Raw genomic sequence first — 15,179 nt, 5'->3', positions numbered from 1 at the left:
ATTCGATTAATTAAACGTTATTTTTTATCATAAACCCAGTATGTACAAATTCATAGAAATGCTCAAGTCAAACAATAAATCTGTTCTTAACAATCTTAGCAAATTTATTTATTTAGCCAATAAGAAAAGAAATGATTTATTGAATTCATATCCTAGACTTTAAGACTTTAACAATATTCATTATATTCAATGTTAGACACTTTATTAGTGAACAATTGCTGTTATTCAATATCTAATTCATGTTTATTAGAGCTTATTCTCCATAGTGTATAAACTGAAACATTATTATTCTCTTTCATTTGAATACCAACCGTGACAAAATGTTTTATATGTATTGATGTATAACGAGATACATGTAAATGTATAAGTAAAATAAAATTTCTTCTTCTTCATATATTTAAGTAATTGGCCTGACAAAGAGTTTGAATTGAAGGTCATTGTGAGCTTGACACCTCACAATCAAAAGTGGTCATTTGCAAGCCTAGATCAACAATGCCACCAAATATAACGGTTATAAGTCTAATGGTTCTCAAGTTATGATATTTTAGTGAACAGGGTTTTTGAATGAGAATTTATTTTTAATCCAAAACATCCCCTTTTCCCCTTTTCCAAAAACATATAACAAACAGCTGGCAAAAATTTAAGATGTTTTAATTTCTGAGTCAATCAATCTTTTCTTTAAAAAACAAATGACTATAGTATTACTTTCTATTAATACACATTAGTAAAACTTGAAGGGGCTGGCTTCCAGATTTTCACTTAAAATATATATCCTATAAATTTAAGTATTGTACATAAGGTGACATTTTCCACACTTTTTTTCTCGAAACTTAATTCGTTTTCACGCAATATTAATTCGTTTTTACGAAATATTAATTCGTAATTACGAACTATTAATTCGTTTTTGCGACCTATTAATTCGTTTTTACGAAATATTAATTCGTTTTTACGAAATATTAATTCGCAATTACGAAAAATTAATTCGTAAAAACGAAATGTTATTTCGTAGAAACGAATTAATTTTTTTCTAGGGCGTCAAAGAGTTTTGGTAATATTTATAAAGAAGGACTTGAAACTAAGTCCCTGACTAAATATAAGGCATGTAAATGCAATACAAATAGTGATTCTTTTCTCCCCAAGTTTTTTTTACTTAACACTTATGTATATAAATTAGAATAATCGTCTGTCAATAGCGTTGCCGCCACAGCCATGATAGTACACGCGCTAGGAAAATTGTGCTAAAATTGGGGTCCTGTGCTTCAAATCCATCGTTTCGTCGATGTTATTGAGTTTTGAAATAAAGTATTATGTTTTTACGATCGCACAGTGCCCATACATAAATTGAAAGGAAATATACTTTTTTAAATTGATAAGATAAGTGAAAATCTGGAGCCCGCTTTTTTAGTTTTACTTATGTATATGGTAAAAGAAAGTAATAATTTGGCATTGTTTCTTTTTTAAAGAAATTAAAGAAACATGTCAGAAAAGATAAATAGCCTCAAAAATATGCCATCTGCTGGTGAATATCACATCATATTCAATGGCACACTTGTTAATAATTGTATAACAATGGAAGAAGTATTGTCTTCTTAACAGTTATTTTTCGTATTGGTATATTCTTTTTTCCAATGTCCTATACTATTTATAACTTTCTTAAGTTTTTCATTAAAATTTAACTCTTACAAGTTTGTCTAAATCAACACCACGTATCAAACCTAACAATTGAAACGGTGTTTCATCCCATGTCAGTTTCCATTTTGTCTTAATGGATCTTGTACAGTACTTAAGAGAGCCTATCCGATAACTTGAGTTTGTCAAAATTTACCTTCAATCCTGAAATCTCTGAAAATATATTCAATATCTTTAAAATAGTATTAAGAGACTTTTCTGATCCATCTAGCAAAAGTGAAGTATCATCAGCAAATTGTTTAATTTTATTTTCCTCCCATCTATATGTATACCTTCATTATGTATACTTTGTCTTATTTTTATTGCCTAAAGCTCTACACATAAAATGAAGATATAAGGGGAAATTGGATCGCCTTGCCTACAACTTCAGTTAACTTTGAAAATATTTCATAAAAAATAAAAAAATAAAATGAAATAATAAAATTAAAAAAAACATTTAAAATAACACAAGTTTCAGTATTTAATGTATTAGAAATAGGACCAAAGTGAAAAAGTTATAAACATTTTTCTATAAATGTAAAAGATAAAATATCAAAAGCTTTTTCAAAATCTACCATCATTACTAAACCTAGTATATCATTATCTTCAGTATATTTCATAATATCATGCAATAATTAAGTATTCTCACCATTATATCTATTTGATCTTTTTGAAACTAAAATATCTTAAACAAGTTTAAGTCTATTTGCTATGGAACCTTAAAGCAGCACGCCTCCAGATTCATGCTAATTTTCATGAAAATGTGAAAATATATTTAATAGTATAATAATGTAAAGTTTCCAAAAGAATGCAATTTACACATTATCAATGACACTTAGAACCCATGTAAATTGCTATAAAGAGGTCAAAATATGCAAAAATAGACCTAAAGTAATGGGTTAGTAACGCAGTAGAAATATAGTTATAAATACTGAAAAATCGGTCAATAATCGCTAATAACATGTAAATTATTACTAGATTTTGAATTTTTATACCTTTCCTAGAATCTTAGTACATTTTTTATCAGGTTTGATTTTATCGAACTATTTTTGCTCATCTGGAGGCGTGCAGCTTTAAGCTAACTTATAAACTACATTTAATAAAGTTATTGGTCTCATTTTTTTTTTAAAATTGCTTTGGTTTGTTTTCTTTTGGAATGCATGTACAGATATTATTCCACATAACTTAAATTCTCAACTATAATGGTACTTAAGTTTTATTTTTTTCTAGTTCAAGTTTAAGTAGCATACTAATTTGTTTCTTAACATAATTGAAGAATGAATCCATGATTTAAGCCAACTTTCATATCTTCCTAATAATGAGTATGTACTAGTAAATCTCGCCAGAGTTTAAATAATAACACAATCTGACTAGTTACACGATAGAAAGAGCTTTCCATGTCTTTTGTACATGTTTTGACAAATTGTCTCCATATTTAACAAGCACTGTAAAGTCAATAACTTTGTCATGGTCTTCTGGCTTTCCGATATTTCGATAGTGATGCACTAGTGCAAGTTCAGGAGGCACAATAAATATTCTTCCGCGTGGAATCTCATGCACATTTCCAAACTCAACAACTTCTGCTCGGGCAAAATATTTTGAGCGATGGTTAGGCGGCCATATTTTTTTCTCGTGTTCGAAATGGGTAAGTGTTACTAGATTGTATTTTTCTGCAAAACGTTTCTCAGAAAAATTTTGATTCTTCAACTTCCAGTCTAATCGAAAGAATGAGTGTCTCACAACGTAACCGGCATAGTTTTTGTTAAATTTATCGATCAGCTGTGACCAAGTTATGATGTCATTAGAATGAGGAATAATGTATTCATCTTTATCAATATTGACGATGAATTCCGAAACATTTTTATTTCGGAAAATACAATCATTTATAGCCGCCTTTTGAGCAAAATATTCAATATTACGTTCAATATCAGGAAATGGTAAATTCCATTGAATAACGTCAATCAAACCTAATTTCACGTAATACTCAATGGCATTATTAACATTTACACCTGTTGAGTAGTTATAAAAAACAAACTTTTCAGCACCAAGAATTCTATTTAGTTCAACCCACTCGACCATCTGGAAAATGTTATCATATTTAAACACTGGTGACAAACATACAGTAAAACGACGCTGATATCCATCTGGTTTAGAGGCATCACGAACTTTTAAAAGGTTTCTTGGGATTTCACAGGAAGCCATGACAAGGGAGACGTACTCGGGTTGTTTTTCTGTCGTTTGCACTTTACATTCATAGATTGTAGACGTGAAACTGAAAAGAAAAGAAGAAAAAACTAACTGACTTTACAGTTCATTTTCAAACAACCGAGTGATTATTTATAAGAAATTACTTCAAAAACAATCAATAACATATCATGCAGCCGCCATAACATCTGCCCGATAACACTAGCCTGAACTTATTTTCGATATCAGGTTAGTAATCTGTAACCTGATAAAAAAATAAAGCTACACCAGTTGCAAAGGACTTTTTTAAATAGGTTATAGTCTCATTTTTACCTATTAGCATTTTAAATCTATAATAATTATTTTATCTCATATCCTTGCAAGTCTTAAATCAAGATTTAATGTTTATCATTTTTATTTCGATTTCAAATATAAACAAATTAGATAGCGAAATGTTAAGGACAAAATTAATTGAGTGACTTCATAATTTGATTTGCAAATGACAGCATCGATGCCAACGTAAAGTCGTTATATTATAAACATAACGATTTAAAGTCGTTATATTATAAACATAACGATTTGTTTTCGACAATTATTAATGCCCATTTTCTAAAAAATTCCCTACCTACCTACCTACCTATTTAGCATGCATGCATCCATGCATGTATGAGTGTGTGCGTGTGCGCGCGTGTGTGTGTTTGTGTGTGTGTGTGTGTGTGCGTGCGTGCGAATTGAAAAACCTAATCATGACTTTATTTATTTTCTTTCTTTATTTTAGCATACAGTATGTCATTTTATATTATTTTATGAAGTAACATTTAATCAGTATGCTGCAAATAACTATAACCCGATAACCATTCATTTGCAGTTTAAGTGACATTACGCCCATCAAAGTGCAAATGATGAGGGCACTGGTTTAAATACTTTACATTTTGTCATAACTATGGTCAAAAAAGAATGGGACAGTCTTTAAATATTATAGGTATCTTTAATATTTTATCCCATTCATTTTCCATTAGGAGTTATTGGTCAAAAAAAATGTTATAATAGTCCAAATCTCTTAGATTATTGGAGAGGTCATCAGACCTCTCCACCTGCTGGCGGCATCCATTTTTTAGTATCTGATTGTAATGAACGAATCTCATTTAAAGCGTAAAATCATTAGGAGCAGTCTACAAAAATTATTTTGCGCATGCTCCGTTTCAAAATACGACATAACTTAAACGAAAAAATAAGATCGAAATGAACAAATCGGTACATAGAAAAATCGGAAAATTTTATTTACGTTACTTAGCTCTACGTGGATGTTTCATTCCGTTTTAATCTTTTATATTGTATAAATCGATTACCGTATTGTTTTTCTGAATAGCGTTTTACTATTTCATGTTTCGATAAATAGTAAAAGTGAACATTACAGTACAATATCACCATGCACTATTATCTGACCGAGTTAACCGTGTACCGGTGTAGCGTGAGATTCGTCAGACCCGTGAAAAATGTAAGATCTTACGAATCTCACGGGAGGGTCGTGAAAAATGTCAGACGTGAGAAACATTATTCATTATTACACATATTACAAGTTTCATAAAAAATATTTCTATTACTTTTTGTGTTAACACTGGATCCAGTTTATGTGTAAAAATTGCTATATCTTCAGTCTATTTGTTGCCATAGCAACCAGAATTTTCAACATAGGAAGAAAAAAAAAAGACGTGCATAATCTCCATACTGCCATCTATCCATATATCAAGTTTCATAAAAATATTTCCAGTACTTTTTGCGTTATCACTGGATCCAGTTTATGTGTAAAATATGCCATATTTTCAGCCTTTTTGTTGCCATAGCAACCAGAATTTTCAACATAGGAAGAAAAGAAAAAGACGTGCATAATCTCCATACTGCCATCTATCCATATATCAAGTTTCATAAAAATATTTTCAGTACTTTTCAAGTTATCGCGGGATCCAGTTTTGTGGACGGACGGACTGACAGACAGACGGACGGACAGACGGACGGAGGGTAAACCTAAAGTCCCCTCCGGTAAACCGGTAGGGGACTAATAACATATTTCAAGTAAAAAAATCTAAATTTATGGGGAGATAATTCTTGCAATATTGGTGCTAGAGATATCCGTTTCCCGAAAAAGTGAAAGTGAAAATTTTTTTATTGCACCAAGACTTCGTATAGTGAAACTAAAAAACATTAACCGGGTACAATATGTGAAAGTGCTTGCCTTAAGTTCAATCTTGTTATCTTGCAAAGTTTCATACTGGTTTAAAAGGAGTAATGTGCACAAATTTTATAAATAAACAAGAGGGCCATGATGGCCCTGAGGTCGCTCACCTGTATATGTTTCATGCTTAACATCTAAGCTAAAGGTCAATGGGTTTTTTTAAAGAAGATTTTTACTATAAACACATAGTTAAAAACAATGACATCCCTGTGGCGGGGCAAGTTTTGACCCCAGGGGTTTTATTTAAACAAATTTTGCAGACACTTACTAGAAGTTGTTTCATGCTTAATATCTAAACTCTAGCTATTTCGGTTTTTTCAAAGAAGATTTTTTCAGTTTTTGCTACATACATATAAGGAAAATCAATGACCCCGGGGTGGGGCCAATTTTGACCCCAGGGCTTTTATTTGAACAAACTTGGTAGACACTCATTAGAACATGTTTCATGCTAAATATCTTAGCTCTAGCTCTTTGGGTTCTTTAAAAGAAGATTTTTTAAGTTTTTACTATATGCATATTGGGAAAATCAATTACCCCCTTTGGCACAACACAAAAGGTATTTCACAGGGCCAATGATAAAAAATAAATCACTTATTCAAATGCGAGCAATTGACACAGTGCTAGAACAGGCAGCATTTAGTAGATCCCTGGGTGTAATATGCCTTTAATAAAATTGCCTTTTTTAAGGATATAAACCACATTTATGTGATATTAAATGGACGTGAAATTGTATAATCGAATCATCCTTAAATGTCTAAATCCATAGAGCTTTTGGGAGCTGCGCCCCCTTTACCCCATCCAGGGCCCTGCCCTGGACCTGCAAGGGGGCCCTATTGACCTCCTGTGTAAACATTTGTGCGTATATTTAAAATGACCCAGCTACGCCCCTGACAATGAGTGTCAATAAGAAAATTTATAATATTTGTGTACACATTAACAAATGACAACAATCATTTTAATTATTCAAAGTCAAATTAAATGGAACTAAATCTATAAGTATTAAACCCCTTTACCTGATGTTTTATTTAATCTAACTGTTATACGACTAAACAATTAGCATGGTCAATGAGGATCATTTATCAAAGGGGAGTAACTATGTGTAATTATTACAACAATAATGAAGTCATATATTAAGGTTTCTTTCTCCAGACTGCATAAATTCCAAATATTTGTTGATGTGACTCACTGTCTGATACAAAAGTCTTCATAACAAATATCTTAGATTTTGGCATTATAATTTTACACAAAGCTTAATTGATTGTTTTACTGAAGTATTTTAGTCTATAGAAACTTAGTGAGCCCAGGGTGGTCCAGGGGGTATCATGGTATGTCAGACTTACAGAACGTTTGTAGAGACCCACAAGGAGATGCTTCATGCAAAATACAAAATACCTTGAAATTTTAGAGAAGAAGATTTTTTTTGAAATTTTTACTTTATTTGAGGACCATCTAAGAATCATTCCTGTAAAAATTGGTCAAAATCCATCATGTGGTCTATAGTAGCGTTTTTTTAATAAATTGAGGACAACAACAAACGACAGATGACAAAAGATAGACATACTGCTAACCAAAAGATCTGACACCTCTGAGCACTTTGTGCTCATGTGAGCTAGAAAGGGGGTATAACTCTGCAAATATGCTTAGCAGACAAAAAGTACCCATATACATGTAGCATGAAACAACCTAAATTATCTAAGGAAAATCACAAAATGTAATAATTGTGCAAAAAATCATATACATGTAACATAATAATAAAATAATAATGCAGTCAGAGCCCCTGTTTTGCATTAAAATTACACATGTATGAAAAAGAAATACCAAAACCTCTTATATATGACCACTTGATAAACTATCTTTAATGCTTGCAAACACATGTATTTTTTAAGTCCTGTATATACTTGTGGTTGAAAGTTGACAATAAATAGTTTTGGATAGGTTTATTAAAAGCAAAACAAGTTAAAACAGCTGGCAAATTCATCCTATTTTTAATGAAAGCTCTAAAAAAGTATTTAAAATTTTAAATGTGAAATGTTGTGAAGTGAACAATTTTTTTTTTTACAAAATTTGCTTGCAATCCACATAAATTACCAAAAAGGAGATCAAAATAAGCAAAAATAGCCCTAAGACCTTGCACTGTGTTAGTAAGACAGTAAGAGATATGTTGGTAAACACTGACAATAATTACTGCAAAATCCAGTCCTTAATCATAACATGAAAATTATCATTTGTATAATTACGTACTTGAATTTAAAACATTTTTTCTTTTCTACACTTTTATCAAGTTTTATTTTCTTGAATATTTTGGCTCATCTGGAGGCATGCCGCTTTAAGAGCCAAAAGTATACTTTTATTAAAAAATATTGGGCCTAATATTTATCTGGCTCGACTAAACCGACATAACAAGGGCTGCATGCTGGTGAATTCAAAATTAATTTTTAGCTTGAGTATATGTAGAGCAGTGCTACTCACTCATGCATTGGCATCTGTACTATTCAGTTTTAGTGCAGCAATATAATTTGATATTTCATTTTTTTAACTTTTAACTTCAAATATTATATATGTTCCTTATCATCACTCAATTCATATGGGACTCCAGTTATATTTCTCACTTAATAGAAAGGGACCTTAGATTTAGGTAAAAATTATTGCTAAAATTTCCACTTTGGGTAGAAAATCAGCTGGTGTACATAAGGAAAACTGCATTATTTCAAAGAAAAATTCAATTGGACTCTAGCATCAATATTTCTAGAATTAGCTCCCCTAAAGCCTAGTATAAGTTACTCTATTTTTTTACTCTAAACATAACTTGAATTTACTTCTTTTTTCAGGGATACACTTCAATATAATCAAAGTCCCCTTAGCCTTGGTGCTACAGAAATAAGTGTTGATTAATGAAAAAAATAAATATTTTAAGCGAAACCTGATTCATACTTTGTTGCTTTAATTTAATAAATATTAGACTGCTGCATTATCTTACTACCTGAACCATACTAGGGATAGTGGTTCACAAAATGTGTGTTTGATAATAACATACTAATAAATATAAAGGGGGGGGGGGGGATTTCGGCCCTCTACCAACTTGGCACGGGTCAAATGGGCACAGGCCAACTCGGCCCACTTTTTTGAAAAAAAAACATAACTTTTTCTGATAACTGCAAGCTGTTTTCAAAACTTTTTCCTTGACATGTCAAAGTCAAAACATTCAGTATCAGGCATAATTTCAGTTTCAAAGTCAAACCGGCAATCAAAAATAAACATGCATGAAACAATTTGCTGATCACTTATAAATTCAATATAACAATCTGGCACATAGTAAATATTTACAAGTTCTCCAAGAAAAATTCGCCTGGCCTGTTTGTTATGTTTATCGAAATAATATGACGTGAATATCGATGATGTCATTTTGGAAAATTATTTATAAATTGTGACGAATCACTTCATTAAATTGGTGCTTAAAACTTAACTATTCGCTATCTAATCTGTTCGTAATTGAAAACGAATAAAATAACAAATAGACTTGTCAGGATATTAGATAAAATTGTTGGATTAAAGGCTAATAAGCTATTGAAACAAGTCTGTTAAAATGGGGGGAGCTTATTTTTGATATCAGGTTACTAACCTGATATCAAAAATAATTATCAGTCAAGTGTGATCGAGCAGTTATCATCGCAGTTGCATGATAAAAATTAATATAATACAAATGTGTTCCCTTCAAAATGATGCTTTTTGTTTGTTAAAGTGATCTTCAATAAAAAAAGAAATATAAACTTGTTACTTATTATATAAAATATTTTTAAATGTTTGTTATTTATCTTGTATACATAAAACAACATGTAATGCATTTATCAACAGGCAATGTATTTTGCAATGTCACAAGGATGGATTGTAATGAATTCATATTATCCCAAATCATTGAAAACTCTTATTACCAAAAATGTAATAACAATTTAAGAAAACGTCTTTCAACGTTGTGAATAAGTCCATTTATTCTGCTACTGTCTATATCATCAGCTGGATAAAGCTTTGCCGGATAAACTTATCTATCTCCAGTCATTACGTCATATGATTACGACATGTGTTTAGCAGCAAAACAAAACTACACATATAGATGCTATTTTATCGGGGAAAAAGAAGAATGAAACCATCTAATTATTATAAAAACATTGATTAAAGCAGGATAAATCAAATACATGGTTGATGTCGGGATGGAGAAGGATTATCCGGTTCGATGCGAAAGTGAATCTTGGTTCGCTAAATCTCGCCAAGATACACTTTCTCGCTCACCAGATAAACCTTCTTTCATCCCCCACATCAACCATGTATTTTCTATATATCAATAATATGGTTCCAACAACAGAGAGTGATAAAACAAACCAATATATTAACACTGATAATCAGATTAATTAATTTTTAAGTGGGCCGAGTTGACTATGGAGTTGATCCGTGCCGAGTTGGAATAGGGCCGAGCTGACTCGGGGCCGAGTATGTTAGGGCCGAGCCGACACTTATTCAAATCAAATACATATAATTAGACAATATATCAGTAAAATTAAGTGTGCCATACCCCTAGATGTCGGCTGGCTGGTCGGCTAAAACAAAATTAAGAAACGAAAGGTTGAGCTACATACCGCCCATTTCTTAAAACAGACTGACATGGCCTACAGTACCTGTAAGCATTAATAAAAACTAACATACTTTCATCGATACTTGAAATAACCACATTCTAATAGCGAGCTCGACGAGCTGGCCCGAAGGGCCTGCTCGCAAAGCGAGCTTTACGGTAACGCGAGTACCTGCTAAGTGATGGTTTTGAAAACTTTCGTCAAAAGTACTGAATTGGACACATCGCAACCTTTCGAATTTAAAGATAACGATAAAAACTGAGGAATTCTGACTGAAAACGGATGTGTAGACTGTCACCCGCGCACGTCTATGGGAACCATAATTGGACAGGGAACCAGAATAACGGAAGCTGTGTATAAAAAATGAAAATCGAAGGCGCCATTTTGCAAACTCCTCACAGCGGTTACGTCACGCTTTGCTACTTTAACAAGCTTACCTCGATCAAAGCTCTTCGATTTTCCAGGATTTTCTATCAACTCGACATCGGGAACGAACGATGTCGAAAGACTGCATTTGGACAATATTTCATCCACACGATACGTTGTCACAGATAAATAAAAGTTGGTATCGTAGAAAATATCTCTATGCTCATGAATAAAAGGAAGAACTACACTTGGATTAATTAATGAGCTTCTAAACGAGGTTAACACACAAATGTACCAGAAAGTCTTACATTTCTCACGTCCCCGTCCGACAACTACCTGCGCATGCGCAGAACGTAAAGTCTTACGTTTCTCACGGGTCTGACAAAATTCACGCCACACCGGAATTGGGCTGCTCCTTAAACATTTGAACCGGTATGACTAAATAACGCAACGGTGATATTTTTGCACAAATGGCAAAAATTTACTCAAGATTTTCCTCACATATTGCGGTTGGAGGCATGCAGCTTTATATACTGTTTATTCCAATCAAATGTTATAAACATTTTTATGTAAATCAGGGACTTAAAATTGTAGAAACTTTTATTTTGATACTACTTTTAATATATATACATGTGTATATCATTTATTTTAAATCTAGTTTTATCACATAACATAAATTGTTCCCTTTAAGAAAAAGTACCCCTAATGCGCCGAGAAAAAAAAGTCCATTTTACCGGCATATAATCATTCAAAACATTTAAAAATATGAAGTGTAAAACAGACTTTCAGTATGATACTATAATAGATATAAATAATAAATTCTATTTATTTAAATAATTGTTATTTATAACCATTCATTGTGTTTATGAAAAAAATATCCCAATATATTTTCGAATTAAACAAATCTTCTACAGCAGCAAAAAGACTTCTCGCATGCTTCTTTTTAAAGATTACCAATTGAGCTGAACTTGATAGCGGATATGGAGCATAACGTCACTTTTAGTGAATTGGCTTAATTACTACGCAAATGTGTATTACAAATTTCAACATGAATAAGTACACAGTGTTATCAGCCCGGTTGACATGGAAGTGCCTGACAACGCAAAAACTGTACCTACTTAAATAACCTACATACTTAATCCCGACGCAGTGAAAAATTTTGAGGTTTAAATGGAATGCAAAAAGTAAAACTAAATTTTTTCTTGTTAGATAACTAGCTCTTATACCAGCTATAATATCGAAATAATCGCTTTGTAAATAGCACAAAAAGGAGTTGTAAGTATACTGTGTGTAAAACACCAAAATGCTTTTAAATTTATCATAAAATAAACAATTGCTGTCGATGACGCAGAATTCTAAAAAGCCGAACGACTCTTGACATTGAGCCGGGAGATTTTGCTCGCATTGGAATTACTTTTCCACGAGATTAATGTACAATCTGATGTAAGTTTAGTGCAGAATTTCAGACAGTTCACATATTTTGTTTTGATATTCATTTTTGTATATGACTCAAGCATTTTATTACGCAAAATTATACAATAATAGGAAAGCGTTTTAACCTTTTTAAAACAAATCTGACTAAAAATCGCTCTACAGAGGTCGGTTTTATAATATTTTTTTATTAGGTTTTACAAATTTTCCGCTTTAAGTTCCCTAGTTGATATTTTATAGAATTTTAAATTTCATGTATTTTAAGCTTTTGGACCTCAGTTGGGCTCCTTTAACATTAACTCGCGTATAGTATGTATTGTTTTAAAACATGGGTTGCGAAGGTCATCGTGCAAAATAAAAATAATTAATTTTTCAAAGCTTTGACAAAAAATAACATTACAATAGTAATATTTATAAGAATTTTAGAAAACAACAAAAAGATTGGTGATAAGATAAAATAATAATAAAGTAATAATATGTTGCTCTGATGATGAATTCTATCGAGAGCAATACAATCAAATACAAACGGCTGAATTGATTGAAAACCAATTTCTGATTGGTTTTGTTTGTTTATCAGAAAATATGGAGCGTGCAACATCTTTAACTGCCCCACTAGCACCAGTTAAAGCGGAAACTAAGCCCAACTGTATCGGCATCAATGCTCTCAAGGGAACAGAACACTACTAGAATTATGATGCTAAGATAAATTGGAAGACAACATTTTACAGCTGCCCTAAAACATTAAATATATGCTTTTGTGAGTAAAAACAAAGTGAAATTGTGAAAATTGCGGATTTGTATAAACGCAACTTACTTGTACGCAGTTGCTCCAATCGGAGCAACGACATTTGCCAATGTCTGTTGGACATGCCGTCTGTTATCTTTGAAACTGGTATACCAAAGTTGACATATAACCGAAACTTCAAAGAAAGGCTTTGTTCCAATGATAAACACTCTTTCCCTTTCCAGAACATAATATGCAGAAATAACATAAATTGTTTCGTTCACGTCAACTACACCCCAATTTCCCTCGGTGTTTAGTTGTGAAGGGAATTTTGTATCATTGCAGCGTTTTTGTACCAAAGCATTTTTCCAATCGGTAAAAGTAATGTTCACGTTCCAAGGCAATGTTGAATCAAGTCTAATATACGTAAGAAATGCAATAGTTACTGCCATTACAAACGTGAAAACTTTCGAACATATGTAAACGTATTTAAAACTTGATGACATGTTATTTTGTATAAGATGTGTTACGTGCGACAAACAAAAGTTAATAGCACCCTATAAATATAGCATTTATTTAATTTAACATTATCTTAAGTTCAAGATACTTACAATAACATGTATCTTTACACATGAAACAAAATTATATTATCACTGTTAGAGATTAAATCCATATATTTACAGAAAATACCACAAAGTAGTTCCAATTTTTACGATATTTAACGAGCACGAAAAGAAAATTTTTTCTTTTGACTATATGAGCTGATAAACATACTTTATTGCACTGCTTATACACTTTTTAAATATGTTGTCATAAAATAAGTTCCTCAAATTTAACCTTTAACACATCCAAGATAAGAGGTGAAAAACAACGTTTCAGCCTATACAGCACTGTGTTGTTATATTTAGCGCACTCGAATCAAGCGTCACTTAGATGCATCTGTACATCATCTTAACAGTAATGATTTATTCAGCACTTTTGTTACTATAAATATAATACTGATACAGTGATGAGTTCAAGGTATTTTTATGAGCAGACGACTTCCTCTATTTGTTTAGTGACATTCTAAATGGTAATAGCAAACAATCTCAAACTATTTGTTTTATTCTTTTCACCTCAGTCTAGATTTAAAAAAATCCTTTTTTCATTAGAATCATTGATAACAAGCCTGTTTTGTTTGTGAAGTTTTTAAACATATCTTATCGCTTTGTTGACAAGACACATTTATACATCAGCATAATAGCCCTTTCGTCATGGTTTGTGTTAAGCTCTATTCAAATGATTATCTTTTGTCACAAGTGAAGAGCCAGGTTATTCTTCCAGATATGTGCTAAGTTCTATTCAAATGGTTATTTTTGTCACAAGTAAAGTGCCAGGCAGCTTGCACATCCATGCAGTCTGACCACGCTCCGTATTGTAGGTTTGCTTTCAAGTATGACGCCATACACATAAAGCCTGGAACAACACAAAACAAAACAAAGAAACAAACAAAAACAGAAATATAACACACACTTTAATGCAATACGTGACAATTTATTGCATGTGCGTTTGTTTAGATTTTGTGTTTTTCCCCTTCCAAGACCGGAAACCGAAAATGAAGTACAGTTAAAAACAATGCGTTTGATAATTCACCTATTATTTTAAAGTTTTATTATAATAATAGATAAAAATACATTAATTATTCAAAAACATTTTTGAAGGCTTTAATTATTTATTCTAAAATTCATACATTTTGCTATTGAAAAGTTACATATGAGGTAAACATATATCTTTATAATCTAACGAATTAAAGTGTAAATATCACTTTAAAATATCTTCAATTATAATATGTAAATTATGTAAGCCTTCAATCATGTCTATTTATTACCACGCATTTATCTTAATGTCTGAATGTTTGTTGGGTAAGAGAATGTTACGCATTGTATATTCCGTATAATTATAAATATTCAAA

At 31.6% G+C, this 15,179-nt stretch overlaps 1 protein-coding gene across 1 annotated transcript; it reads right to left on the bottom strand.

The window, feature by feature from the left end:
- Positions 1-2,140: 2,140 nt before the first annotated feature.
- On the bottom strand, positions 2,141-14,165 carry LOC132748795 (uncharacterized). The gene is made up of 2 exons (XM_060738430.1): positions 13,319-14,165; positions 2,141-3,940 (listed from the first exon to the last, which is right to left on the bottom strand). Exons 1-2 carry the CDS (start codon positions 13,732-13,734, stop codon positions 3,043-3,045), a joined length of 1,314 nt encoding a protein of 437 aa, XP_060594413.1. The 5' UTR covers positions 13,735-14,165; the 3' UTR covers positions 2,141-3,042.
- Positions 14,166-15,179: the final 1,014 nt, after the last annotated feature.

Source organism: Ruditapes philippinarum, unplaced genomic scaffold, assembly GCF_026571515.1.
Source record: "Ruditapes philippinarum isolate M1 unplaced genomic scaffold, ASM2657151v2 ctg98_1_1_1_1, whole genome shotgun sequence".
Classification (NCBI taxonomy): Eukaryota; Metazoa; Mollusca; class Bivalvia; order Venerida; family Veneridae; genus Ruditapes; species Ruditapes philippinarum.
This window is presented reverse-complemented; position numbering and strand designations above follow the sequence as displayed.